The sequence below is a fragment of the Pezoporus occidentalis genome, unplaced genomic scaffold (genome assembly GCF_034315485.1).
Source record: "Pezoporus occidentalis ecotype Australia unplaced genomic scaffold, CSIRO_AGI_Poc_V1 ctg752, whole genome shotgun sequence".
NCBI classification, from domain to species: domain Eukaryota; kingdom Metazoa; phylum Chordata; class Aves; order Psittaciformes; family Psittacidae; genus Pezoporus; species Pezoporus occidentalis.
Genome location: NW_026916107.1, coordinates 1 through 27,532, shown reverse-complemented (window position 1 = coordinate 27,532; position 27,532 = coordinate 1). Strand labels below are relative to the sequence as shown.

The following is a 27,532-nucleotide window of genomic DNA, read 5'->3' as shown; positions in this document are numbered from 1 at the left end:
CCGGACCCCCCCCCCCCCCCCTGCACTGACCGGGCGGGGCCGTTCCCGTTCCCGTTCCCGTTCCCGTTCGCAGGACGGCGGCGGCCGCCAGAAGCGCCCCGAGCACGGGGATGGGGCCCCCCATGGCCCCCCCCTTGGGGGGAGGGGGGAGAGGAGAGGAACGGGAATGGGGGGGGGGGGGGGTGAGGGGGGAGGGGTGGGAAAAGGGAAGGAAAAACGGGATCGGGAAGAGGGAAAAGTTTGAGCCGGGACGGAGCGACCGCGCCCGAGGCTTTGGGGGGGGGGGAGGGGGGGGGGCGGGATCGGGAATGGGATGGGAACGGGATGGGAACGGGAATGGGATGGGACGGGATGGGAAGGGGAATGGGATCGGGAATGGGAATGGGGATGGGAATGGGGATGGGGATGGGGGTGGGATGGGGATAGGGATGGGGGGGGGGGAGCCCCCAAAAAGGGATCGGGAATGGGATGGGAACGGGAATGGGATCGGGAATGGGAACGGGAATGGGAACGGGATCGGGAATGGGACGGGAACGGGAATGGGATCGGGAATAGGAATAGGAATGGGGATGGGGGTGGGGATGGGGGGGGGGAGCCCCCAAAGAGGGATCGGGAATGGGGATGGGAACGGGAATGGGATTGGGAATGGGAACGGGAATGGGACGGGAACGGGAATGGGACGGGAACGGGAATGGGAAGGGAATAGGAACGGGAATGGGGATGGGGGTGGGGATGGGGGGGGGAGCCCCCAAAGAGGGATCGGGAATGGGAAGGGAATGGGATTGGGAATGGGAACGGGACGGGATGGGGATAGGGATGGGGATAGGGATGGGGGGGGGAGCCCCCAAAGAGGGATCGGGAATGGGACAGGAATGGGAACGGGACGGGATGGGAAGGGGAATGGGGCTGGGGGTGGGATGGGGATAGGGATGGGGGGGGGAGCCCCCAAAGAGGGATCGGGAATGGGAACGGGAATGGGATCGGGAATGGGGATGGGGATGGGGATGGGGATGGGGATGGGGATGGGGATGGGGATGGGGGGGGGGAGCCCCCAAAGGGGGATCGGGAATGGGAACAGGAATGGGATGGGAACGGGAATGGGATCGGGAATGGGAACGGGAATGGGGATGGGGGGGAGCCCCCAAAGAGGGATCGGGAATGGGATGGGAACGGGAATGGGGATGGAGGGGGGGGGATGGGGGGGGGATGGAATGGGGGGGGGGGAGCCCCCAAAGGGGGATCGGGAATGGGATGGGGGGGGGGCTGAAACCGGGAACGGGATTGGGAATGGGATCGGGGAGACCCAAAAGGGATCGGGATAGGGGGGGAAAGGGAATGGGACCGGGAATGGAATCGGGAATAGGATCGGGAATGGGATTGGGAATAGGATCGGGAATGGGATCGGGAATGGGATTGGGACCGGGAATGGGAGGATCGGGATCGGGGGGACCGGGAATAGGATCGGGAAAAGGGGGATAGGGACCAGGAATGGGATTGGGAAATGTGGGATTGGGACGGGGAATGGGGCCAGGAATGGGATCGGGACTGGGGGGATCGGGACTGGGAATGGGATCAGGGGGACCCAAAAGGGATCAGGAACGGGGGGGGACCGGGAATGGGATCGGGAATGGGGGGATCGGGACCGGGTCAGCCCCCCCCCCGGCCATGGGGTGAGGGAGGTGGGGCAATGGGGGCTGGGGGTGATGGGGGTGCCACAGGGAGCTCTATGGGGTGTCCATGGGGTCTCTATGGGGTCTGTGGGGTGCTATGGGTTTCATAGGGTGGCCTATGGGGTCTATAAGGTGTCATAGTATACCCTGTGGGGTGCTATGGGGTGTTACAGGGTGCTCTATGGGGTCTCATAGGGTGCCATAGGGTGCTTTATGTGGTCTATGGGGTGGCATAGGGTGCTTTATGTGGTCTACGGGGTGCCATAGGGTGCTCTATGTGGTCTATGGGGTGCCATAGGGTGCTCTAAGGACTCTATAGGGTGCCATATGGTGCTCTGTGTGGCCTATGGGGTGCTACAGGGTGCTCTATGGAGTCTATAGGGTGCCATAGGGTGCTCTATGGGGTCTACAGGGTGCTCTATGGGGGGCCTCATCCCATGCACGCAGCATCATGGTGCAGAGCCCAAACCATGTGTGAAGGTGTGGAAACACATGTACACACGTGTTAACCCATGATAACCCATGATAACCCATGTTCACCCATGTCAACTCATGTTTACCCATGACCACCCATGATCACCCATGTAAACCCATGTTAACCCATGTTCACCCATGTTAACCTATGATCACCCATGTCAACCCAAGATCACCCATAATCATCCATGTTCACCCATGATCACCCATGTTCAGCCATGATCACCCATGTTAACCCATGTAAACCCATGTTAACCCATGTTTACCCATGACCACCCATGTTCACCCATGTAAACCCATGTTAACCCATGATCACCCATGTTCACCGATGCTCACCCATGATCACCCATGTAAACCCATGTTAACCCATGTTAACCCATGATCACCCATGTTAACCCATGTAAACCCATGTTCCCCCATGATCACCCATGTTCCCCCATGATCACCCATGTTCACCCATGTTCCCCCATGTTAACCCATGATCACCCATGATCACCCGTGATTACCCATGATCACCCATGTTCACCCATGTTCACCCATGTTCACCCATGTAGACCCATGATCACCCATGTTCACCCATGTTCACCCATGATCACCCATGTTAACCCATGTTCCCCCATGTTCCCCCATGTTCACCCATGTAAACCCATGATCACCCATGTAGACCCATGATCACCCATGATCCCCCATGTTAACCCATGTTAACCCATGTTCCCCCATGTTCGCCCCAAATCCCCCCTTTTTCACCCCAAAACGAGCCTCAGGCTGGAAAACATCACCACTTTATGGCCCAATGACATCATCGGGGGGGTGGGGGAGGGGGCGGGACAGCGCCCACCCCCCCTCCCCCCAACCCCTCCCCCCCAACCCCCCCCCCCCCCCAACCCCCCCCCCAGTGCAATAAATAACATGAAGCAGGAGCCCCCCCCCCCCATTGGGGGGCAATGGGGACCCCTCCCCCCCCCCCCCATGGGTACCCCCAAAGGGGTTGTTGGGGGGGGGGGGGAGGGGCTGCATCCGGATGGAGCTGGGGGGGTGGGGGAGGGGGGATGGGGGGGGGATCCCAATGGGAATCCTGGAGTGATCCTGGATGGGGGAGGGGATGCGGAAAGACCTGGAATGGGAAAGAGGGGGGGTGAGGGGGGGGAATGGGGGGAAAAAGGGGGGTTTTGGGGTGGTTTTGGGGTGTTTCAGGGCTGGTTTGGGGCTGTTTGGGTCGGGTTTGAGTGATTTTTGGGTCAATTTGGGCCATTTGGGGTCAGTTTTGAGTCATTTTGGGCCATTTTGGGTCAGTTTTGGGCCGTTTGGGTCAGTTTGGGGTCAGTTTGGGTCCATTTTAGGTCGGTTTTGGGTCATTTTGCGTCGGTTTTGGGTCATTTTAGGTCGGTTTTGGGTCAGTTTTGGGTCATTTTAGGTCTGGTTTTGGTCAGTTTTGGGTAGGTTGATTTTGGGTCAATTGGGGACATTTTGGGTCGGTTTTGGGTCATTTTGGGTAGGTTTTGGGCCATTTTAGGTCCATTTTGGGCCGTTTGGGTCAGTATTGGGTCATTTTAGGTCGGTTTTGTGTCATTTTGGGTCAGTTTTGGGTCATTTTTGGTCAGTTTTGGGTCGGTTTTGGGTCATTTTCGGTCGGGTTTGGGTCTGTTTGGGTCATTTTACGTCGGGTTTGGGACCTTTTGAGTCCATTTTGGGTCATTTTAGGTCAGTTTTGGGTCCGGTTTGGGTCGGTTTTAGGTCATTTTGGGTTGGTTTTGGGGTCATTTTAAGTCGGTTTTGGGTCATTTTGGGTCGGTTTTGGGTCATTTTGGGTCGGTTTTGGGTCAGTTTTTGGTCATTTTGGGTCCATTTTGGGTCATTTTCGGTCGGTTATGGGTCATTTTGGGTCAGTTTTGGGCCGTTTGGGTCTGTTTGGGGTCATTTTAGGCCGGTTTTGGGTCCGTTGTGGGTCATTTTCGGCCGGTTTTGGGTCATTTTCGGTCGGTTTTGGGTCATTTTGGGTCAGTTTTGGGTCATTTTAGGCCGGTTTTGGGTCATTTTGGGTCGGTTTTGGGTCATTTTGGGTCGGTTTTGGGTCATTTTGCGCCGGTTTTGGGTCATTTTGGGCCGGTTTGGGTCATTTTCGGCGGGTTTTGGGTCATTTTGGGTCGGTTTTGGGCCATTTTGGGCCGGTTTTGGGTCATTTTCGGCGGGTTTTGGGTCATTTTGGGCCGGTTTTGGGTCATTTTGGGCGGGTTTTGGGTCATTTTGGGCCGGTTTTGGGTCATTTTGGGCCGGTTTTGGGTCATTTTGGGCCGGTTTTGGTGCCCTCGGGGCCGTGGCGGCTCCCTCCCTCCCTCCCTCCGCTCACCGCTCTCAGCAGGCGCAGCTCTGCCGGGCCGGGGCCGCCCCCCCCCGCGGCTGCCTCAGGGCCGCGTCCCCGAACTGGATCCCAGACCCCATCCGCTCCGGGTCCAGCTCCCCTGGGGGGGGGGGAAGGGGGGGGGTTGGGACCGGATGGGTCCGAACCCATCCCCCCCCCCCCCCCCCCATTGGATCCCAACCCCATCCCATGGGATCCCAAATCCCATCCCATTGGATCCCCACCCCCTTTGGATCCCAACCCCATCCCATGGGATCCCAAATCCCATCCCATTGGATCCCCACCCCCCCCAATTGGATCCCAACCCCATCCCATGGGATTCCCCCCCCCCCCCCTTGGATCCCAACCCCATCCCACTGGACCCCAGCCCCGATCCCATTGGATGCCAACCCCGATCCCACTGGATCCCATCTCACAGGATCCCAGCCCGGATCCCATTGGATCTCAGCCCCCATCCCACGGCTCCCATTGGATCCCAGCCTCATCCCATTGGATTTCAGCCCTGATCCCATTGGATCCCATCCCCGATCCCATTGGATCCCATCCCCCATCCCACTGGATCCCATCCCCTATCCCATTGGTCCCCATCCCCGCTCCCATTGGTCCCCATCCCCGATCCCATTGGTCCCCATCCCCGATCCCATTGGATCCCAGTCCCCATCCCACTGGATCCCAATCCCATCGGTCCCCATCCCCGATCCCACTGGTCCCCATCCCCAATCCCATTGGTCCCCATCCCAGATCCCATTGGTCCCCATCCCCGATCCCACTGGTCCTCATCCCTGCTCCCATCTGTCCCCATCCCGGATCCCATTGGTCCCCATCCCGGATCCCATTGGTCCCCATCCCAGATCCCGCTGGTCCCCATCCCCGATCCCATCCCGGATCCTGTTGGTCCCCATCCCAGATCTCATTGGTCCCCATCCCCGATCCCACTGGTGCCCATCCCTGCTCCCATTGGTCCCCATCCCGGATCCCATTGGTCCCCATCCCCAAACCCATCGGTCCCCATCCCCAATCCCATTGGATCCCACTGGTCCCCATCCCGGATCCCATTGGTCCCCATCCCCGATCCCATTGGATCCCATTGGTCCCCATGCCCGCTCCCATTGGATCCCACTGGACCCCATCCCCAATCCCATTGGATCCCGTTGGTCCCCATCCCGGATCCCATTGGTCCCCATCCCCGCTCCCATTGGATCCCATTGGGCCCCATCCCCGCTCCCATTGGATCCCATTGGGCCCCATCCCAGATCCCGCTGGTCCCCATCCCCGATCCCATCCCAGATCCTGTTGGTCCCCATCCCAGATCTCATTGGTCCCCATCCCCAATCCCACTGGTGCCCATCCCTGCTCCCATTGGTCCCCATCCTGGATCCCATTGGTCCCCATTCCCAAACCCATCGGTCCCCATCCCCAATCCCATTGGATCCCACTGGTCCCCATCCCCGATCCCATTGGTCCCATCCCCGATCCCATTTGATCCCATTGGTCCCCATGCCCGCTCCCATTGGATCCCACTGGACCCCATCCCCAATCCCATTGGATCCCACTGGTCCCCATCCCGGATCCCGTTGGTCCCCATCCCCGCTCCCACTGAACCCCATCCCTGATCCCATTGGATCCCGTTGGTCCCCATCCCGGATCCCGTTGGTCCCCATCCCCGATCCCATTGGATCCCATTGGTCCCCATCCCCAATCCCATTGGATCCCGTTGGTCCCCATCCCCGCTCCCATTGGTCCCCATCCCTGCTCCCATTGGATCCCACTGGACCCCATCCCCGATCCCATTGGATCCCGTTGGTCCCCATCCCGGATCCCGCAGGTCCCCAGCGCCTCCGGGCGCCCCGCACCGGACTCGATCTTGCTCAGGATGCTGCGGGCGCACTTCAGGAACGCCTCCTCCACGTTCTCCCCCGTCAGCGCGCTCGTCTCCAGGAACATCAGCTCTGGGAGCCGGGAACGCCGGGATCAGCATTGCCCTGACCCCACCCCCACCCCCATCCCATCCCATCCCAATCCCATCCCCATCCCCACCCCCATCCCATCCCATCCCCATCCCAACCCCATCCCCATCCCCATTCCCATCCCCATCCCCATCCCAATCCCATTCCCACACCAGGCCCAATCCCAACCCTGCCCCATTCCAATCCCAGCGCATCCCCATCCCAATCCTGATCCCGATCCCATCCCATTTCAACCCCAATCCCTTCCCATACCCATCCCATTCCAACGCCATCCCAGCCCTTTTGCATCCCCATCCTCATGCCATTCCAATGCCATCCCACTCCCATCCCCATCCCAAGCCTTTCCCATCCCCATCCCAATCCCATCCCCATCCCATTGCAACGCCATCCCAACCCTTTCCCATTCCTATCCCAACCCAATCCCATTCCCATCCCATCCCATTCCAATCCCAATCCCATCCCCATCCTAACCGTTTCCCATCCCCATCCCAACCCTTTCCCATCCCAATCCCATTCCCATTCCATTCCAACGCCATCCCAACCCTCTCCCATTCCCATCCCAACCCAATCCCATTCCCATCCCATCCCAATCCCATCCCCATCCCATTCCAACGCCATCCCAACCCTTTCTCATTCCCATCCCATCCCCATCCCATTCCACCGCCATCCCAACCCAATCCCATTTCCATCCCATCCCCATCCCCATCCCATTCCACCACCATCCCAAGCCTTTCCCATCCCATCCCCATCCCACTCCCATCCCATCCCAACCCTTTCCCATCCCATCTCCATCCCATTCCAATCCCATCCCAACCCTTTCCCATCCCCATCCCCATCCCAATCCCATTACAACACCATCCCAATCCCAATCCCATCCCCATCCCATTCCACCGCCATCCCAACCCTTTCCCATTCCCATCCTAACCCTTTTCAATCCCCATCCCAATCCCATCTCCATCCCATTCCACTGCCATCCCAACCCTTTCCCATCCTCATCCCATTCCTCATCCCATCCCCATCCCAATCCCATCCCCATCCCATTCCACTGCCACCCCAACCCAATCCCATTCCCATCCCAATCCCACCCCATCCCCATCCCCATTCCCATCCCATCCCCATCCCAACCCTTTCCCATCTCCATCCCATCCCCATTCCAATCCCCATCCCCATCCCAATCCCATCCCCATCCCATTCCAACACCATCCCATCCCCATTCCAACCCCATCCCAATCCCATCCCCAACCCCATCCCCATCCCAATCCCATCCCCATCCCATTCCACTGCCATCCCAACCCAATCCCATTCCCATCACCATCCCATCCCCATCCCATTCCACTGCCATCCCAACCCAATCCCATTCCCATCCCATCCCATCCCCATCCCATCCCAATCCCCATTCCCATCCCAACCCTTTCCCATCTCCATCCCATCCCCATCCCATCCCATCCCCATCCCAATCCCATCCCCATCCCGATCCCACCCCATTCCCGACCGTTCTCCTGGGCGAAGCGGGATGCTTCCAGGAAGGTCACTTCCCGCTCCGCATCCAGATCCTTCTTATTCCCGCAGAGGATGATGACGATGTTGGGGCTGGCCAGGGTCCGCGCGTCCGTGAGCCAATTGGTGAGCGCGTTGTAGGTTTCCCGGCTGGAATGGGGCGGGAATGGGGCTGGGAATGGGCTGGGATCGGGTCTGGGAATGGGGTGGTAATGGGGGTGGTAATGGGGTGGGAATGGGGCTGGGAATGGGGCGGGAATGGGGTGGGAATGGGTCTGGGAATGGGGTGGGATCCAATGGGGTGGGAATGGGGTGGGAATGGGGTGGGATCCAATGGGGTGGGAATGGGGGTGGGAATGGGGGTGGGAATGGGGGTGGGAAAGGGGTGGGAATGGGGATGGAAATGGGGCTGGGAATGGGGCTGGGAATGGGGCTGGGAATGGGGGTGGGGATGGGGGTGGGGATGGGGGTGGGGATGGGGGTGGGGCTGGGGTGGAAATGGGGTGGGAATTGGGCTGGGAATGGGGTGGGATCCAATGGGCTGGGAATGGGGCTGGGAATGCGGTGGGATCAAATGGGGTGGGAATGGGGCGGGAATGGGGCTGGGGCTGGGGGTGGGGATGGGGTGGAAATGGGGTGGGAATTGGGCTGGGAATGGGGTGGGATCCAATGGGCTGGGAATGGGGCTGGGAATGCGGTGGGATCAAATGGGGTGGGAATGGGGTGGGAATGGGGCTGGGAATGGGGCTGGGAATGGGGTAGGATCCAATGGGGTGGGAATGGGGTGGGAATGGGGCTGGGAATGGGGCTGGGAATGGGGCGGGAATGGGGCGGGAATGGGGCGGGAATGGGGCTGGGAATGGGGTGGGAATGGGGTGGGAATGGGGTGGGAATTGGGCTGGGAATGGGGGTGGGAATGGGGTGGGATCCAATGGGGTGGGAATGGGGGGGGAATGGGGCTGGTAATGGCGTGGGAATGGGGGTGGGAATGGGGTGGGATCCAATGGGCTGGGAATGGGGCTGGGAATGGGGTGGGAATGGGGTGGGAATGGGGTGGGAATGGGGCGGGATCCAATGGGATGCGATGGGAATCACCTGGTGATGTCGTAGACGAGCAGCGCTCCCGCGGCGCCCCGGTAATAGCTCCGGGTGACGGACCTGGGGATGGGAGAGCACATGGAAAAGTGGGATGGGGTGGGAATGGGATGGGAAGGGAAGGGGAAGGGGATGGGAAGGGAAGGGGGAAGAGGAAGGGAAGGGGGATGGGGAAGGGGATGGGAGGGGAAGGGAAAGGGAAAGGGGAACGGAAGGGGATGGGAAGGGGAAAGGGAAGGGAAGGGGAAGGGAAAAGGAAAGGGAAGAGGAAGGGGAAAGGGAAGGAGAAAAGGAAGGGAAGGGGAAGGGAAAAGGAAAGGGAAGAGGAAGGGAAGGGGAAAAGAAAAGGGAAGACGAAGGGGAAAGGGAAGGGGAAGGGAAGGGGAAGGGAAAATGAAAGGGAAGAGGAAAGAGAAGGGAAAAGGGAAAAGGAAAGAGAAGGGGAAGGGGAAAGGGAAGGGGAAAGGGAAGGGGAAAGGGAAGGGGAAAGGGAAGGGGAAAGGGAAGGGGAAAGGGAAGGGGAAAGGGAAGGGGAAAGGGAAGGGGAAAGGGAAGGGGAAAGGGAGGGGGAAAGGGAGGGGGAAAGGGAGGGGGAAAGGGAAGGGGAAAGGGAAGGGATGGGAAAAGGAAGCAGAAGGGGATGGGAAAGGGAAGAAAAGGGGAAAGTGTTGAGAAAAGGAAGGGGAAACGGATGGGAAGGAAGTCGGAAGGGGAAAAGGGAAGGGGATTGGAAACGGATGGGAAAGGGATGGGAAGAGGAAAAGGGAAGGGGATGGGGGGGGATGGGGATGGGGGCGGCTGGGGATGGGGGGGGCTGGGCACCTGAAGCGCTCCTGCCCGGCCGTGTCCCAGATCTGCAGCTTCACGCTCTTGCCGCCCACGTTGACGACCTTGGAGCCGAACTCGACGCCGATCGTGTGGTTGGAATCCGGCTTGACTGCGGGGGAAGAGCGGGACACCGCGGCGGTCCAATGGGATCGCGGTGGTCCAATGGGATCACGGCGGTCCAATGGGATCACAGCGATCCAATGGGATCACAGCGGTCCAATGGCGTCACAGCGGTCCAATGGCGTCACAGCGGTCCAACGGCATCACACACCAATCCAATGGGATCACAGTGATCCAACTGGATCACACACCAATCCAATAGGATCACAGCGATCCAATGGGATAACACACCGATCCATAGGGATAACAGCGATCCAATGGGATCAGACACCAATCCAATGGGATCACAGCGATCCAATGGGATCACAGCGGTCCAATGGGATCACAGCGGTCCAATGGGATAACACACCGATCCATAGGAATAACAGCGATCCAATGGGATCACAGCGATCCAATGGGATAACATACCGATCCATAGGGATAACAGCGATCCAATGGGATCACACACCAATCCAATGGGATCACAGCGATCCATAGGGATAACAGCGATTCAATGGGATAACACACTGATCCAATGGGATCACACCGATCCGTAGGGATAACAGCGATCCATAGGGATCACACCGATCCATAGCGATACATTCCATAGGGATACTGCAGCATTCCATAAGGATACAGCCACATTCTATAAAGATACTCTGCTGCTCCATAGGGATACAGCCGCATCCCATAGGGATACGGCCGCGTTCCATAGGGCTACTGCCACACTCCCATTGGGATACCATAGCGTTCCATAGGGATACAACCACATTCCATAGGAATACACCCACACTCCATAGGGATACAGCGCTATTCCCAACGGGATAGCCCATCATTCCCACTGGGATACCCCATCACTCCCAACAGGATACCCTCTCATTCCCACTGGGATACCCCATCATTCCCATTGGGATACCCCACCATTCCCACTGGGATACCCCATCATTCCCATCAGGATACCCCACCATTCCCAATGGGATACCCCACCATTCCCACCGGGATACCCCACCATTCCCACCGGGATACCCCACCATTCCCAATGGGATACCCCACCATTCCCACCGGGATACCCCACCATTCCCAATGGGATACACCCTCATTCCCAATGGGATACCCCACCATTCCCATCAGGATACCCCATCATTCCCAATGGGATACCCCATCATTCCCATCGGGATACCCCACCATTCCCACTGGGATACCTCAGCATTCCCACCGGGATACCCCATCATTCCTAACGGGATACCCCACCATTCCCATCGGGATACCCCATCATTCCCAATGGGATACCCCCTCATTCCCAATGGGATAGCCCATCATTCTCAACGGGATACCCCACCATTCCCATTGGGATACCCCACCATTCCCAATGGGATACCCCATCATTCCCATCGCGATACCCCACCATTCCCCCTGGGATACCCCATCATTCCCACCGGGATACCCCACCATTCCCATTGGGATACCCCACCATTCCCAATGGGATACACCCTCATTCCCAATGGGATACCCCACCATTCCCACCGGGATACCCCACCATTCCCATTGGGATACCCCACCATTCCCACTGGGATACCCCATCATTCCAATCGGGATACCCCACCATTCCCAATGGCATACCCCACCATTCCCACTGGGATACCCCATCATTCCAAGCGGGATACCCCACCATTCCCAATGGGATACCCCACCATTCCCACCGTGATACCCCACCATTCCCACTGGGATACCCCATCATTCCAATCGGGATACCCCACCATTCCCACCGGGATACCCCACCATTCCCAATGGGATACCCCAGCATTCCCACCGGGATACCCCACCATTCCCACTGGGATACCCCACCATTCCCACCGGGATACCCCATCATTCCCAATGGGATACCTCACCGTTCCCACCGGAATACCCCACCATTCCCATTGGGATCACTCACACTTGTTCTCGATGAACTGGTGCAGCAGGCAGGATTTGCCGGTGCCGGCGCTGCCGATCACCAGGAATTTGAAGAGGAAATCTGGGAATGGCCGAGGGGAAAAAGGGGGTCAGGATGGGGGTGATGGGGGGCGGGGGGAATTCCAGCCCCATTCCCATGGGATGCAGGGAAACACCTCCAAATGGGGGGGGGGGGGGGGATGGTCCCATTCCTGGCATGATCCCGGGAGTCCCAAAGGCAGCCCCATGGGGAGCACTATAGGGACCCACATGCCCTATAGAGCACCCCACACTCCCCATAGATCCCCTATAGAGCCCCCCCACTCCCCATAGGGTCCCATAGATCCCCTATAGAGCCCCCCCCACTCCCCATAGGGTCCCATAGATCCCCTATAGAGCACCCCTACTCCCCATAGGGTCCCATAGATCCCCTATAGAGCACCCCCACTCCCCATAGGGTCCCATAGATCCCCTATAGAGCACCCCACACTCCCCATAGGGCCCCACAGATCCCCTATAGAGCCCCCCCACTCCCCATAGATCCCCTATAGAGCCCCCCCCACTCCCCATAGGGCCCCATAGATCCCCTATAGAGCCCCCCTACTCCCCATAGGGCCCCATAGATCCCCTATAGAGCCCCCTCACTCCCCATAGGGCCCCATAGATCCCCTATAGAGCCCCCCCCACTCCCCATAGGGCCCCATAGATCCCCTATAGAGCCCCCCCACTCCCCATAGGGCCCCATAGATCCCCTATAGAGCCCCCCTACTCCCCATAGGGTCCCATAGATCCCCTATAGAGCACCCCACACTCCCCATAGGGCCCCAGAGATCTCCTATAGAGCCCCCCCACTCCCTATAGGGCCCCATAGATCCTCTATAGACCTCCCCCCACTCTATAGGGCCCCATAGATCCCCTATAGACCTCCCCCCACTATATAGGGCCCCATAGATCCCCTATAGACGCCACTCACTCCATATAGGGCCCCATAGATCCCCTATAGACCCCTCCCACTACATATAGGGCTCCATAGATCCCCTATAGACCCCCATCCACTCCATACAGGGCCCCATAGATCCCCTACAGAGCCCCCCCCCCCTCCCTAGCGCCCCACTCCCTATAGGACCCCACAGCACCCTATAGTGACCTATAAGCTTCCTATAGGAACCCACAGCCCCTCACCCCCAGCCACTGTAGGGTCCCACACATCCCCTATAGGGCCCAACCCCTCCCTATAGGGCCCCATAGACCCCCTATAGAGCCCCCCACACCCCCTATACCGACCCACACACCCCCTATTGGACCCTGCAGACCCCCATAGAAGCCCACACGCTCCCTATAGGGCCCGACAGACCCCCAGAGACCCCCACACAGTCCCTATAGGGCCCCATAACCCCCCTCTAGGGCCCCATAGACCCCCGCAGACCCCACACAGGGCCCCAAAAGACCCCCATAGCGCCCCACACGCTCGCTCTAGGGCCCCATAGAGCCCCATAGAGCCCTATAGGCCCCCCCCCCACCGTAGGTCTCGGACATGGCTGGAGCCACCCGGGCCGGGCCCCGCCGCCGCCGCCGCCTCCGGTCCGTACGGAAGGGAGCGGGCGCAATATGGCGGCGCCCAGGAGAGCCACTTCCGGGTCTGGCGCGCATGCGCGGGAAGGGGAAAACCAGGAGATGGGCGGAGCCATACGGCTGTAACAGCGTGAGGGCGTGACCAATTGCGGCTCAATGGGCGTGTGTATGCAAATAAATAGGCGTGGCCAGTGGAAGGGGCGTGGCCAAGGCGCTCGCTGCGCTCCTGGGTCCTAAAGTCCCCCCCCGCGCGCGTCCCATTGACCCCCCCCTCCCCGGGGTAAAACGACCCCAAAATCCCCCCATTTTACCCCAAAACGCCCCCATTTTCGCCCCCTAAGAGCCAAGAACACAAGGGGGGGGCACAGGGGGGGTTTATTTTGGGGGAGGGGGCACAGGCTCCAGGTGCAATGTCTATGGCAGACCCTGGGTACAATGCTTAAGGATGGGGGGGGATAAAGGGGGGGGCAAAGGTTTGGCTGCCCTGGGGCAAACTTACCTTTGGGGGGGGGGGAAAAGGGGTTTGGGGGGTAAAAGGGGGCTTTGGGGGGGCAAAAGGGGCTTTGGGGGGGGAAAAGGGGGGTTTGGGGGGGGGGGGGGGGTTTGGGGTGGCTCAAAGGGGGTTTGGGGGGGTTTAAGGGGGTTTGGGGGGGGAAAGGGGGTTTGGGGGGGCGTAAAGGGGGTTTGGGGGGGCAAAAGGGGGTTTGGGGGGGGAAAGGGGGTTTGGGGGGGGGCTTAAAGGGGGCTTGGGGGGGTTTAAAGGGAGTTTGGGGGGGGCTTAAAGGGGGCTTGAGGGGGCTTAAAGGGGGTTTTGGGGGGCAAAAGGGGGTTTGGGGTGAATCAAAGGGGGTTTGGGGGGGCAAAAGGGGATTTGGGGGGGCTTAAAGGGGGTTTTGGGGGGGCAAAAGGGGGTTTGGGGTGAATCAAAGGGGGTTTGAGGGGGCTTAAAGGGGGTTTTGGGGGGGCAAAAGGGGGTTGTGGGGGGCTTAAAGGGGGGGTTTTGGGGGAAAAAGGGGGTTTGGGGTGGATCAAAGGGGGTTTGGGGGGGCAAAAGGGCGTTTGGGGGGTTCTAAAGGGGTTTGGGGGGGCAAAAGGGGTGGTTTTAGGGTGATTTGGGGACATTTTGTGGTATTTTGGGGTGTTCTGGGTGGTTTGGGGGTATTTTGCGGTGGTTTTGGGGTATTTGGGTGTGTTCCGGGTGGTTTTGGGGTGTTTCAGGGGTATTTTGGGGAGTTTCGGTGATCTTCAAGGTGGTTTTAGGGTATTTTGGGGTTTTCTGGGTGTTTTGGGGGTATTTTGGGGTGTTTTGGGGATGTTTAGGTGGGTTTCAGGGTGTTTTGGGGATATTTTGGGGTGTTTCAGGGTGTTTTTGTAGTATTTTGGGCTGTTTTAGGGGTATTATGGGGTGCTTTGGGGGTATTTTTGGGTGTTTCAGTGTGGTTTTGGGCTGTTTCAGGGTGTTTTGGGGGGTTCCAGGGGTATTTTGGGGGTATTTTGAGATGCGTTGGGGGTGTTTCAGGGTATTTTAAGGTGGCTTTGGGGTGTTTCAGGGGTGGTTTTTTTTTCGGGGGGGTTTTGGGGTGGGGTTTTTTTTCCGGGGTATTTTGGGGCATTTTGGGGTGTTTTGGCGTATTTTGGGGATGCTTCTGGGGGCATTTTGGCGTATTTTGGGGAGGTTTCGGGGTGATTTAGGGGGTATTTTGGGGATGTTTCAGGTTGGTTTTGGGGGTGTTTTGGGGTATTTTGGGGTGGTTTTGGGTGTTTCGGGTGTATTTTGGGGTGTTTCAGGGTATTTTGAGGATTTTGGGTGTTTCGGGGTATTTTGGAGTATTTCGTGGGTGTTTTGGGGTATTTTGGGGGTATTTTTGGGTATTTCGGGGTGATTTTGGGGGTATTTTTGGGATGTTTCGGGTTGGTTTTGTGGGTGTTTCAGGGTACTTTGGGGTGGTTTTGGGATGTTTTGGGGGTATTTTGTGGATGTTTTGGGGGTGTTTCGGGGGTTTTGGGGGTATTTTTGGTGTTTTGGGGGGTATTTTGGGGTGTTTTTGGGGTGTTTTGCGGTATTTTGGTTTTTTTTTGGTAGTTTGGGGGGTATTTTGGGGTGTTTTGGGGTATTTTGGGGTGTTTTGGGGGTATTTTGGGGTGTTTTGGGGGTATTTTGGGGTGTTTTGGGGGTATTTTGGGGTCTTTTGGGGTGTTTCGGGGTGTTTCAGGGTGTTTCGGGGTCACTTCTTGGCGAAGGAGATCTTCATGGCGTTGCTCTGCGTGATCTTGAAGCCCTGGAGCGCGTCGCGGGCGGCGCCGGCCTGCACCTCGTTGTCGAACTCCACGAAGGCGATGTCGTGGCGGCCCGGCACGAGGCGAACCTCCTTGAAACCAGGGAACCTGGGGGGGATGAGGGGGGGTGAGGGGGGGTGAGGGGGGGGGGATAAGGGGGGGGATAAGGGGGGATGAGGGGGGGATGAGGGGGGGATGAGGGGGGGATGAGCGGGGAGGATATGGGGGGAACGGGGGAACGGGGGGGGAACGGGGGGGGAATAGGGGGGCGATAAGGGGGGGAGATGGGGGGATGAGGGGGGAGGATATGGGGGGATAAGGGGGGGGATAAGGGGGGGATAAGGGGGGGGATAAGGGGGGGGATAAGGGGGGATGAGGGGGGGATGAGGGGGGGAATATGGGGGGGAATATGGGGGGGATGAGGGGGGATGAGGGGGGGATGAGGGAGAATAAAGTGGGATATGGGGAGAGATGAGGGGGGGATATGGGGAGGGATGAGGGGGGGATGAGGGTGGGATGAGGGGGGGAAGGGGGATATGAGGGAGGATGAGGGGGATGAGGGGGGGATGAGGGGGGGATGAGGGGGGGATGAGGGGGGGATGAGGGGGGGATGAGGGGGGGATGAGGGGGGGATGAGGGGGGGATGAGGGGGGGATGAGGGGGGGATGAGGGGGGGATGAGGGAGAATAAAGTGGGATATGGGGAGATAAGGGAGGGATAACGGGGGATATGGGGTGGGATAAGGGGGGATAAGGGGGGGATATGGGGGGAGATATGAGGGGGGGATATGGGAGAATAAAGTGGGATATGGTGGGATAAGGGGGGGATAAGGGGGGGGGATATAGCAGGATAAGGTGGGATAAGGGGTGGGATAAGGCAGGATACGGTGGGATAAAGGGGGATAAGGTGGGATAAGGGGTGGGATATGGTGGGATAAGGCAGGATTAGGAGGGATAAAGTGGGATAGTGGGGTAAGGCAGGATAAGGCAATGGCATAAGTTGGGATAAGTTGGGATAAGGTGGGGATAAGGTGGGATAAGTCACTATAAGGGGTGGGATAAGGCGGGATAAGGGGGAATAAAGCGGGATAAGGCGGGATAAGGCATGGGATGGGGGGTCCCCATCATCATCGGCACTCACTGGTTGAAGAGCATGGAGAGCATCAGCTCGTTGGTCTCCTCAGGGAGGTTGGTGAGGAAGAGGATGTGGTTGGGGGGGTTCTCTGAGAGCTGGGGGGGGAAAGTGGGATCAGAGGGGGGGAAAAAGAGGAATTCCAGGCCCCAAAGTAGGGATTGACCTCTGGAAAGGAGGAATGCTGATGGAAAAGCAGGAATTCTGCCTGAAAATGTGGGAATTCTGCCTAAAAATGTAGAAATTCTGCCTAAAACAAAGGAATTGTGCCTAAACCACAGGAATTCTGCCAAAAAAAGCAGGAATTCTGCTGGAAAACCAGGAATTCCACCTAAAATGCAGGAATTCTGCCTAAAACCACAGGAATTCCACCTAAACCAGCAGGAATTCCGCCTGTAAAAAGCATGAATTCTGCCTTCAAAAGGATGAATTCTACCTAGAAAAGCAGGAATTCCACCTAACAAGCAAGAATTCTGCCTAAAATGAAGGAATTGCACCTAAAACCCGGATTCCCAACCCAAAAAGTAGGGATATTCCCTTAAAACCCAGAATCCCAACCCAAAAAGTAAGGATATTCCCCCCAAAAAGCAGGAATCCAGACCTAAAAAAATAGGGATTGCCCCTAAAAGCAGCAATTTCCACCTAAAAAGCAGGAATTCCCCCCCCCCCCCCAAGCAGGGATCATCCCAAACATCCGCTCCGTGCCCACATTCCATCCTGGATCCCAATGGATCACCCCCAATGGATCGCCCCCAATGGATCGCCCCCAATGGATCGCCCCCAATGGATCATCCCAATGGATCACCCCCAATGGATATCCCCCCCCCAATGGATTGCCCCCCATGGATTCCCAATGGATCGCCCCCAATGGATCACCCCCCAATGGATTCCCAATGGATTGCCCCCAATGGATCCCCCCGATTCCCAATGGATCACCCCCAATGGATTCCCAATGGATCGCCCCCAATGGATCACCCCCCAATGGATTCACCAATGGATCCCAATGGATTCACACCCAATGGATTCCCAATGGATTGCCCCCAATGGATTCCCAATGGATCGCCCCCAATGGATCACCCCCCGATTCCCAATGGATTCACCCCCAATGGATCACCACACAATGGATCACCCCCAATGGATTCACACCCAATGGATTCCCAATGGCTTGCCCCCAATGGATCACCTCCAATGGATCACCCCCCAATGGATCCACACCCAATAGATTCCCAATGGATTGCCCCCAATGGATTCCCAATGGATCCCCCCCGATTCCCAATGGATCGCCCCCAATGGATTCACCCCAATGGATCCACACCCAATGGATTCCCAATGGATCGCCCCCAATGGATTCCCAATGGATCACCCCCAATGGATCACCCCCAATGGATCCCAATGGATTCACACCCAATGGGTTCCCCCCAATGGATCGCCCCCCAATGGATTCCCAATGGATCGCCCCCAATGGATCACCCCCAGTGGATTCACCCCCAATGGATTCACCCCCAATGGATCGCCCCCAATGGATCCCAATGGATTCACACCCCCCCCCTCCCCAACCCCATTTCCCATTGGAGGCCGGCATCACCTGCTGGGGGGGCATGGCTCCAGGTGGGATTCCTCCGGGAGTCATTCCAGGAGGTGGGATCATCCCCGGCGGGGGCATGTAGGGCGGCTGCCCGGCCATGTGGTGCATCATGCGGGGCGCTTGGCTCATGGGCGGCATTCCCTATGGGATAACATGGATTGGGGGGGTGTTAAGGAGCCTGGAACGCCACCGGGATCCAGCCCCATTCCCAATGGACGCACGGGAACGCTGCCCTGCACCGGTGCGGCCGCGGCGGCTCCGCTCTTCTTCCCGCTGGGAGCTTCCTGGCCTTTGGGTTTCCGCTTCTCCCGCTTCCGATCCCGCTCCACGAAGGTGCCCTTCATCTTGGCGATGATGTCGGAATCCGTCTTGGCATATTGGATACGCTGCAGGAAAAGGGGGAATGCCGTGGATAAAGAATTCCCATTGGGGAATTGGCTGTGGGAGGAGTGGGAATGCCATGGGTAAGGAATTCCCATTGGGGATTATGGTCTCCTTAAGGTCGTGGGATGAGTGGGAATGCTGTGGGATAAGGAATTCCCATTGGGAAATTGGCTGTGGGATGAGTGGGAATGCCGTGGGTAAGGAATTCCCATTGCAGGTTTGGTCTCCTTAAGGCTGTGGGATGAGTGGGAATTCCGTGGGATAAGGAATTCCCATTGGGGTTTGGTCTCCTTAAGGCCATGGGATAAGTGGGAATGCCGTGGGATAAGGAATTCCCACTGGGGATTATGGTCTCCTTAAGGCCATGGGTAAGGAATTCCCATTGGGGATTATGGTCTCCTTAAGGCCATGGGATGAGTGGGAATGCCGTGGGATAAGGAATTCCCATTGCGGGTTTGGTCTTCTTAAGGCTGTGGGATGAGTGGGAATGCCGTGGGTAAGGAATTCCCATTGGAGATTATGGTCTCCTTAAGGCTGTGGGATGAGCGGGAATGCCGTGGGATAAGGAATTCCCATTGGGGTTTGGTCTCCTTAAGGCTGTGGGATGAGTGGGAATGCTGTGGGTAAGGAATTCCCATTGCGGGTTTGGTCTCCTTAAGGCTGTGGGATGAGTGGGAATGCCGTGGGATAAGGAATTCCCATTGGGGAATTGGCTGTGGGATGAGTGGGAATGCCGTGGGTAAGGAATTCCCATTGGGGATTATGGTCTCCTTAAGGCCGTGGGATGAGCGGGAATGCCGTGGGATAAGGAATTCCCATTGGGGAATTGGCTGTGGGATGAGTGGGAATGCCGTGGGTAAGGAATTCCCATTGGGGGTTTGGTCTCCTTAAGGCCATGGGATGAGTGGGAATGCCGTGGGTAAGGAACTCCCATTGGGGTTTGGTCTCCTTAAGGCTGTGGGATGAGTGGGAATGCTGTGGGATGAGCTATTCCCATTGGGGATTATGGTCTCCTTAAGGCCATGGGATGAGTGGGAATGCCGTGGGATAAGGAATTCCCATTGGGGATTATGGTCTCCTTAAGGTCGTGGGATGAGTGGGAATGCTGTGGGATAAGGAATTCCCATTGGGGAATTGGCTGTGGGATGAGTGGGAATGGCGTGGGTAAGGAATTCCCATTGGGGATTATGGTCTCCTTAAGGCCATGGGATGAGTGGGAATGCCGTGGGATAAGGAATTCCCATTGGGGATTATGGTCTCCTTAAGGCCATGGGATGAGTGGGAATGCCGTGGGTAAGGAATTCCCATTGGGGAATTGGCTGTGGGATGAGTGGGAATGCCGTGGGTAAGGAATTCCCATTGGGGATTATGGTCTCCTTAAGGCTGTGGGATGAGCGGGAATGCCGTGGGTAAGGAATTCCCATTGGGGTTTGGTCTCCTTAAGGCCGTGGGATGAGTGGGAATGCCGTGGGATAAGGAATTCCCATTGGGGTTTGGTCTTCTTAAGGCTGTGGGATGAGTGGGAATGCCGTGGGATAAGGAATTCCCATTGGGGATTATGGTCTCCTTAAGGTCGTGGGATGAGTGGGAATGCCGTGGGATAAGGAATTCCCATTGGGGTTTGGTCTCCTTAAGGCTGTGGGATGAGTGGGAATGCTGTGGGTAAGGAATTCCCATTGGGGTTTGGTCTCCTTAAGGCTGTGGGATGAGTGGGAATTCCGTGGGATAAGGAATTCCCATTGGGGTTTGGTCTCTTTAAGGCCATGGGATGAGTGGGAATGCCGTGGGATAAGGAATTCCCATTGGGGTTTGGTCTCCTTAAGGCTGTGGGATGAGTGGGAATTCCGTGGGATAAGGAATTCCCATTGGGGTTTGGTCTCCTTAAGGCTGTGGGATGAGTGGGAATTCCGTGGGATAAGGAATTCCCATTGGGGTTTGGTCTCCTTAAGGCCATGGGATAAGTGGGAATGCCGTGGGTAAGGAATTCCCATTGGGGATTATGGTCTCCTTCAGGCCATGGGATTAGTGGGAATGCCGTGGGATAAGGAATTCCCATTGGGCGTTTGGTCTCCTTAAGGCTGTGGGATGAGTGGGACCCAATGGGGACCCAAAAGGGATGCAATAGGGATGTAATGGGGATGGATCCCTATGGAATTCCCTCGGGAAGGACTCACCATGGGCTTGTCGTAGAAGGGGAAGCCCTGCATGGAGCGCAGGGTGATGCTGGGGTGGCAATGGGGACACAATGGGGACGGATCCCTATGGAATTCCCTCGGGAAGGACTCACCATGGGCTTGTCGTAGAAGGGGAAGCCCTGCATGGAGCGCAGGGTGATGCTGGGGTTGCAATGGGGACCCAATGGGGACGCAATGAGAATACAATAGGGACCCCATGGGGAGGAAATGGGGTTGGAATGGAGATGGAATGGGGATACAATAGGGACACAATGGGGACGCAATGGGGATGTAATGTGAATGTAATAGGGACCCCATGGAGATGGAATGGGGATACAATAGGGACCCAATGGGGATGGAATGGGGACTCAATGGGGATGGAATGGGGACTCAATAAGGACCCAATGGGGATACAATGGGGATGGAATGAGAATACAATAGGGACCCCATGGGGATGAAATGGGGTTGGAATGGAGATACAATAGGGACACAATGGGGACCCAATGGGGATGGAACGGAGACCCAATAGGGACGCAATGGGGATGCAATGGGGATGTAATGAGAATACAATAGGGACCCCATGGGGATGCAGTGGAGATGCAATGGAGACCCAATAGTGATGCAATGGGGACGGATCCCTATGGAATTCCCTCGGGAAGGACTCACCATGGGCTTGTCGTAGAAGGGGAAGCCCTGCATGGAGCGCAGGGTGATGCTGGGGTTGCAATGGGGACCCAATGGGGACGCAATGAGAATACAATAGGGACCCCATGGGGAGGAAATGGGGTTGGAATGGAGATGGAATGGGGATACAATAGGGACACAATGGGGACGCAATGGGGATGTAATGTGAATATAATAGGGACCCCATGGAGATGGAATGGGGATACAATAGGGACCCAATGGGGATGGAATGGGGACTCAATGGGGATGGAATGGGGACTCAATAAGGACCCAATGGGGATACAATGGGGATGGAATGAGAATACAATAGGGACCCCATGGGGATGAAATGGGGTTGGAATGGAGATACAATAGGGACACAATGGGGACCCAATGGGGATGGAACGGAGACCCAATAGGGACGCAATGGGGATGCAATGGGGATGTAATGAGAATACAATAGGGACCCCATGGGGATGCAGTGGAGATGCAATGGAGACCCAATAGTGATGCAATGGGGATGGATCCCTATGGAATTCCCTCGGGAAGGACTCACCATGGGCTTGTCATAGAAGGGGAAGCCCTGCATGGAGCGCAGGGTGATGCTGGGGTTGCAATGGGGACCCAATGGGGACGCAATGGGGACGGATCCCTATGGAATTCCCTCGGGAAGGACTCACCATGGGCTTGTCATATAAGGGGAAGCCCTGCATGGAGCACAGGGTGATGCTGGGGTTGCAATGGGGACACAATGGGGACGCAATGGGGATGTAATGAGAATACAATAGGGACCCCATGGGGATGCAGTGGAGATGCAATGGAGACCCAATGGGGATGCAATGGGGATGGATCCCTATGGAATTCCCTCGGGAAGGACTCACCATGGGCTTGTCGTAGAAGGGGAAGCCCTGCATGGAGCGCAGGGTGATGCTGGGGTTGCAATGGGGACACAATGGGGACGCAATGGGGATGGATCCCTATGGAATTCCCTCGGGAAGGACTCACCATGGGCTTGTCGTAGAAGGGGAAGCCCTGCATGGAGCGCAGGGCGCTGGAGGCGCTGCTCAGCTCCTTGAAGATGACAAAGGCCTGGCCCCGGAGCCGCAGGCTGCGTGCCACCAGGATGTCCAGGATCTGTCCAAACTGGGAGAAGATGGCGTACAGCGACTTCTTGAGCTCTGGGGGGGGGACACATGGAGCAAGGGGGGGTCAGAGGGGGCTTGGAGGCCTCTAAAAGGGGTTTTGGGGGGACCCTGAAGGGGTTTGGGGGGGATTAAAGGGGGTTTTGGGGGGTTCAGAGGAGTTTGGGGAGGGATAAAATGGGTTTTGGGGGGGGCTCAGAGAGGTTTTGAGGGTGATTAAAAGGTTTTGGGGGTTCAGATGAGTTTTGGGGGGCATAAATGGGGTGGTTTTGGTGCCTAAAGGGTTGGGGGGGGCTCAGAGAAGTTTTGGGGGGTTCAGATGAGTTTTGGGGGGGATAAAATGGTGCCTAAAAGGTTTGGGGGGGGCTCAGAGAGGTTTTGAGGGTGATTAAAAGGGTTTTTGGGGTTTCAGATGAGTTTTGGGGGGCATAAATGGGGTGGTTTTGGTGCCTAAAGGGTTGGGGGGGGGCTCAGAGAGGTTTTGAGAGTGATTAAAAGGGTTTTGGGGGGGTTCAGATGAGTTTTGGGGGGGGGATAAATGGGGTGGTTTTGGTGCCTAAAGGGGTGGGGGGGGGGCTCAGAGAGGTTTTGAGGGTGATTAAGATGTTTTTTGGGGTTTCAGATGAGTTTTGGGGGGATAAAATGTTTTTTTTTTGGTCTCTAAAAGGTTTTTGGGGGGCTCAGAGAGGTTTTGAGGGTGATTAAAAGGGTTTTTGGGGGTTCAGATGAGTTTTTTGGGGGATAAAATGGTGTTTTTTGGTGCCTAAAAGTCTTTGGGGGGGGCCTCAGAGAGGTTTTGAGGGTGATTAAAAGGGTTCTGGGGGTTCAGATGAGTTTTGGGGGGGATAAAATGGTGCTTTTTGGTGCCTAAAATGTTTTTGGGGGGGGCTCAGAGAGGTTTTCAGGGTGATTAAAAGGGTTTTGGGGGTTTCAGATGAGTTTTGGGGGGATAAAATGGTCTTTTTTGGTGGCTAAAAGGTTCTGGGGGGGCTCAGAAGGGTTTTGAGGGTGATTAAAGGGGTTTTGGGGTGTTCTGAGGAGTTCTGGGGGGACAAAAGGTTTTTTTTTGGTGCCTAAAAGGTTTGAATGGGGGCTCAGAGGGGTTTTGGAGGAAACAAAGGGAGTTTGGTGGTGATTAGAGGGGTTTTGGGGGGGATAAGAGGATTTTTTTTTGGTGCATAAAAGGTTTGAGGGGGGCTCAGAGGGGTTTTGGGGGGTTCAGAGGGGGTTTAGGGGGGATAAGAGAGAATTTTTGGTGCCTAAAAGGTTCTGGGGGGTCTCAGAGTGGTTTGGGGGAGTTTAAAAGGTGTTTAGGGGGATCTAAAAGCAGTTTTGGGGGTCTCAGAGGGGTCTGGGGGGGCATTAAAGGGGTTAGGGGGGGATTAAAGGGTTTTTTGGGGGGATAAAAGGTTTTTTTTGGTGCCTAAAAGGTTTTGGGGGGGTCTCACAGGGGTTTTGGTGGATCTAAAAGCAGTTTTGGGGGTCTCAGAGGGATTGGGGGGGGAATTAAAGGCATTTGGGGAGATAAGAGGGGTTTTTAGGGGAATTAGAGGGGTTTGGGGGCAGCTCAGAGGTTTTTGGGGGGATTAAAGGGATTCTGGGGGCATTAGAGGGGCTCTGGGGGTCTAAATGGGGTCTGGGGGGGCTTAAAGTAGTTTTGGGAGATTTCAAAGGGTTTGGGGAGGTTTCAAAGGGGTCTGGGGGGATTAAAGTGGTTTTGGGGAGGTTCAAAGGGGTGTTGGGGGGGTTCAAAGGGGGTTTGGGGGGTTTCAAAGGGGTTTGGGGGGTTTCAAAGGGGTTTGGGGGGGTTTCAAAGGGGTTTGGGGGGGTTTCAAAGGGGTTTTGGGGTATCTCAAAGGGGCTTTGAGGGGTTTCAAAGGGGGTTGGGGGGATTCAAAGAGGTTTTGAGGGGTTTCAAAGGGGTTTGGGGGATTTCAAAGGGGTTTGGGGGTGTTTTTGGGGTGTCTCGGCCGTTTCTCACCATCTTTCTTGATCTTCTCGTTGAGGTTATTGATGTAAATGGTGTGGTTCGGCCGCGGGTCCTGCACCGCCATGACGGGACCGCGGGACCTGGTGGGGGGATTAAGGGTCTCTGTGGGTGTCCCATCCCTCAAACCCACCCCAAACCCCTCTCATCCCCCCAAAACCCTTTTAGCCACCACAAAACCCCATTTCCACCCCAAAAAAAACACCTTTTTGACGCCCAAAAACCCCGTTTTTAACCCCAAAACCCCTCCAGGACCGCTCCATACCCGCTCCCGCCTCAGCCGCGTGCGCCGCCTGCAGCCAGCCAATAACCGCGCGCCTCCCACCCTAAACCCCCGCCCACCGCCGCTTCCACCAATCACAACCAAGCACCGGGCGGCACGGTAGCCAATCAGAGCGCGGCTTTTGCTTGACTGACAGCTCCCTCATGAGGGCGATGGATCCGGTCCCGCCGCCGCCGCAGCCGCCGCCGCCTCCGGTGCCCCCTCTCCCCCCCCCGCCACCGGAGGCCCCCCCCCTCCCAACACCTCCGGTGCCCCCCGACCGGGTCCTCCGGGATGCGTTGGAACGGGCGGGGGCCGCGCTGGGGGGGGACGGCGGCGTCCGGGAGCTGCTGAGGCGGCGGCGGGACAGGTCCGGGGGGGGGGGGGCGGTCTGGGACCAGGCCCCGTTTGGCCCTATGGGGGGGGGGGTTCATTTATCCCTATGGGGGGGCCCCAAACCCGTTTATCCCTATGGGGGGGGGCTCATTTATTCCTATGGGGGACCCCCAACCCGTTTATCCCTATGGGGGGGGGCTCATTTATCTCTATGGGGGGGCCCCCAAACCCGTTTATCCCTATGAGGAGGGGGGATCTCATTTATCCTTATGGGGGGGGGGCCCCAACCCGTTTATCCCTATGAGGAGGGGGGTGTCTCATTTATCCCTATGGGGGGGCCCCAAACCCGTTTATCCCTATGGGGGGGGTCTCATTTATCCCTATGTGGGGGCCCCAAACCCGTTTATCCCTATGAGGAGGGGGGGGGGGTCTCATTTATCCCTATGGGGGGGCCTCATTTATCTCTATGGGGGCCCCCCCAAACCCGTTCATCCCTATGAGGAGGGGGGGTCTCATTTATCCCTATGGGGGGCCCCCAACCCGTTTATCCCTATGAGGAGGGGGGGGTCTCATGTATCCCTATGGGGGCCCCCCAACCCGTTTATCCCTATGAGGGGGGGGGGGGGGGTGTCATTTATCCCTATGGGGGGGCCCCAACCCGTTTATCCCTATGGGGAAGGGGGGTCTCATTTATCCCTATGGGGGGGCCCCCAAACCCGTTTATCCCTATGAGGAGGGGGGCATCTCATTTATCCCAATAGGGGTCCCCCCAACCCGTTCATCCCTATGAGGAGCGGGGGGTCTCATTTATCCCAATAGGGGCCCCCCAACCCATTCATCCCTATGGGGAGGGGGGGGGCCATTCCCATATCCAACCTCTTTAACCCCCCCCCCCCCTTTTTGCCCCCCTCCAGCCTGAGCCCCCATCTCCAATGGCTCCTGATCCACCGGCCCGCACCCCCCCTCATCCAGGATGGGCCCCAGTGAGTATTGAGGGGGGGACGTGTATAAACCCCCCATTAACCCTTATATCCATGTGCCCCCCCATCCCTATAGGTTAATACTCCTCCATTAACCCTTATATCCATGTGCCCCCCCATCCCTATAGGTTAATACCCCTCCATTAACCCTTATATCCATGTGCCCCCCCCATCCCTATAGGTTAATACCCCCCATTAACCCTTATATCCATGTGCCCCCCCATCCCTATAGGTTAATACCCCCCCCATTAACCCTTAAATCCATGTGCCCCCCCATCCCTATAGGTTAATAGCCCCCCCCATTAACCCTTATATCCATGTGCCCCCCCCATCCCTATAGGTTAATACCCCCCATTAACCCTTATATCCATGTGCCCCCCCATCCCTATAGGTTAATACCCCCCATTAACCCTTATATCCATGTGCCCCCCCATCCCTATAGGTTAATACCCCTCCATTAACCCTTATATCCATGTGCCCCCCCCATCCCTATAGGTTAATACCCCCCCCATTAACCCTTAAATCCATGTGCCCCCCCATCCCTATAGGTTAATAGCCCCCCCCCATTAACCCTTATGTCCATGTGCCCCCCATCCCTATAGGTTAATACCCCCCCCATTAACCCTTATATCCATGTGCCCCCCCCATCCCTATAGGTTAATACCCCCCCATTACCCCCTATATCCATGTCCCCCCCTATAGGTGTGGCCTGGTGGCCCTATGGATGGCAGCAGCGCTCTTGACCCCCCCCCACAAGCCGGCGCCCCCCCCGGTGGGGCTGGAGGAGGTTTTGGAGGTCGCCCGGGCCCGAGGCTTCACCGTGCATGGGGAGATGTTCTCAGGTGGGTTATGGGGGGCCCCCCCCATTTAACCCTATATCCCCCCATTTAACCCTATGTACTCCGATGTAATCCTATATCTCCCTGTTTAACCCTATATATGCCCGTTTAACCCCTTGCCCCCCCATTTAAGCCTATAACCCCCCATTTAACCCCATATTCCCCTATTTAACCCTATATCCCCATTTAACCCCATGACCCCATTTAAGCCTACACCTCCCCGTTTAATCCTATATCCCCGCTATATTCCCCCATTTACCCCATACCCCCCATTTACCC

The 27,532-nt window shown here is 57.1% G+C and overlaps 3 protein-coding genes across 3 annotated transcripts; 1 reads left to right on the top strand and 2 right to left on the bottom strand.

Moving 5' to 3' along the window:
• Nucleotides 1-3,248: 3,248 nt before the first annotated feature.
• On the bottom strand, nucleotides 3,249-13,569 carry RAB4B (RAB4B, member RAS oncogene family). The gene is made up of 8 exons (XM_062602122.1): nucleotides 13,442-13,569; nucleotides 11,923-12,003; nucleotides 9,885-9,999; nucleotides 9,063-9,125; nucleotides 7,963-8,117; nucleotides 6,357-6,452; nucleotides 4,492-4,603; nucleotides 3,249-3,258 (listed from the first exon to the last, which is right to left on the bottom strand). The coding sequence occupies exons 1-7, from the start codon at nucleotides 13,455-13,457 to the stop codon at nucleotides 4,497-4,499; spliced, it is 633 nt and encodes a 210-aa protein (XP_062458106.1). The 5' UTR covers nucleotides 13,458-13,569; the 3' UTR covers nucleotides 3,249-3,258; nucleotides 4,492-4,496.
• A 2,052-nt stretch (nucleotides 13,570-15,621) lies between these two features.
• SNRPA (small nuclear ribonucleoprotein polypeptide A) lies at nucleotides 15,622-24,920 on the bottom strand. The gene is made up of 6 exons (XM_062602121.1): nucleotides 24,831-24,920; nucleotides 22,713-22,885; nucleotides 18,708-18,872; nucleotides 18,487-18,627; nucleotides 16,911-16,999; nucleotides 15,622-15,878 (listed from the first exon to the last, which is right to left on the bottom strand). Exons 1-6 carry the CDS (start codon nucleotides 24,901-24,903, stop codon nucleotides 15,719-15,721), a joined length of 801 nt encoding a protein of 266 aa, XP_062458105.1. The 5' UTR covers nucleotides 24,904-24,920; the 3' UTR covers nucleotides 15,622-15,718.
• On the top strand, nucleotides 24,902-27,319 carry ACTMAP (actin maturation protease). The gene is made up of 4 exons (XM_062602120.1): nucleotides 24,902-24,922; nucleotides 25,332-25,468; nucleotides 26,349-26,417; nucleotides 27,117-27,319. Exons 1-4 carry the CDS (start codon nucleotides 24,902-24,904, stop codon nucleotides 27,283-27,285), a joined length of 396 nt encoding a protein of 131 aa, XP_062458104.1. The 3' UTR covers nucleotides 27,286-27,319.
• The last annotated feature ends 213 nt before the right edge of the window (nucleotides 27,320-27,532 follow it).

Excerpts from the sequence above, each read along its gene's own strand:
- ACTMAP (XM_062602120.1), top strand. The coding sequence starts at position 24,902 with ATGACGGGACCGCGGGACCTG. Across the intron at positions 25,469-26,348 it reads CTGAGGCGGCGGCGGGACAG|CCTGAGCCCCCATCTCCAAT; the intron begins GTCCGGGGGGGG and ends GCCCCCCTCCAG. Across the intron at positions 26,418-27,116 it reads CTCATCCAGGATGGGCCCCA|GTGTGGCCTGGTGGCCCTAT; the intron begins GTGAGTATTGAG and ends CCCCCCCTATAG.
- RAB4B (XM_062602122.1), bottom strand. Across the intron at positions 6,453-7,962 it reads CCGCTTCGCCCAGGAGAACG|AGCTGATGTTCCTGGAGACG; the intron begins GTCGGGAATGGG and ends CCCGGCTCCCAG. Across the intron at positions 4,604-6,356 it reads CCTGAGCAAGATCGAGTCCG|GGGAGCTGGACCCGGAGCGG; the intron begins GTGCGGGGCGCC and ends CCCCCCCCCCAG.
- SNRPA (XM_062602121.1), bottom strand. The coding sequence starts at position 24,903 with ATGGCGGTGCAGGACCCGCGGCCGAACCACACCATTTACATCAATAAC. Across the intron at positions 22,886-24,830 it reads CGAGAAGATCAAGAAAGATG|AGCTCAAGAAGTCGCTGTAC; the intron begins GTGAGAAACGGC and ends TCCCCCCCCCAG. Across the intron at positions 18,628-18,707 it reads CGGTGCAGGGCAGCGTTCCC|GGAATGCCGCCCATGAGCCA; the intron begins GTGCGTCCATTG and ends GTTATCCCATAG.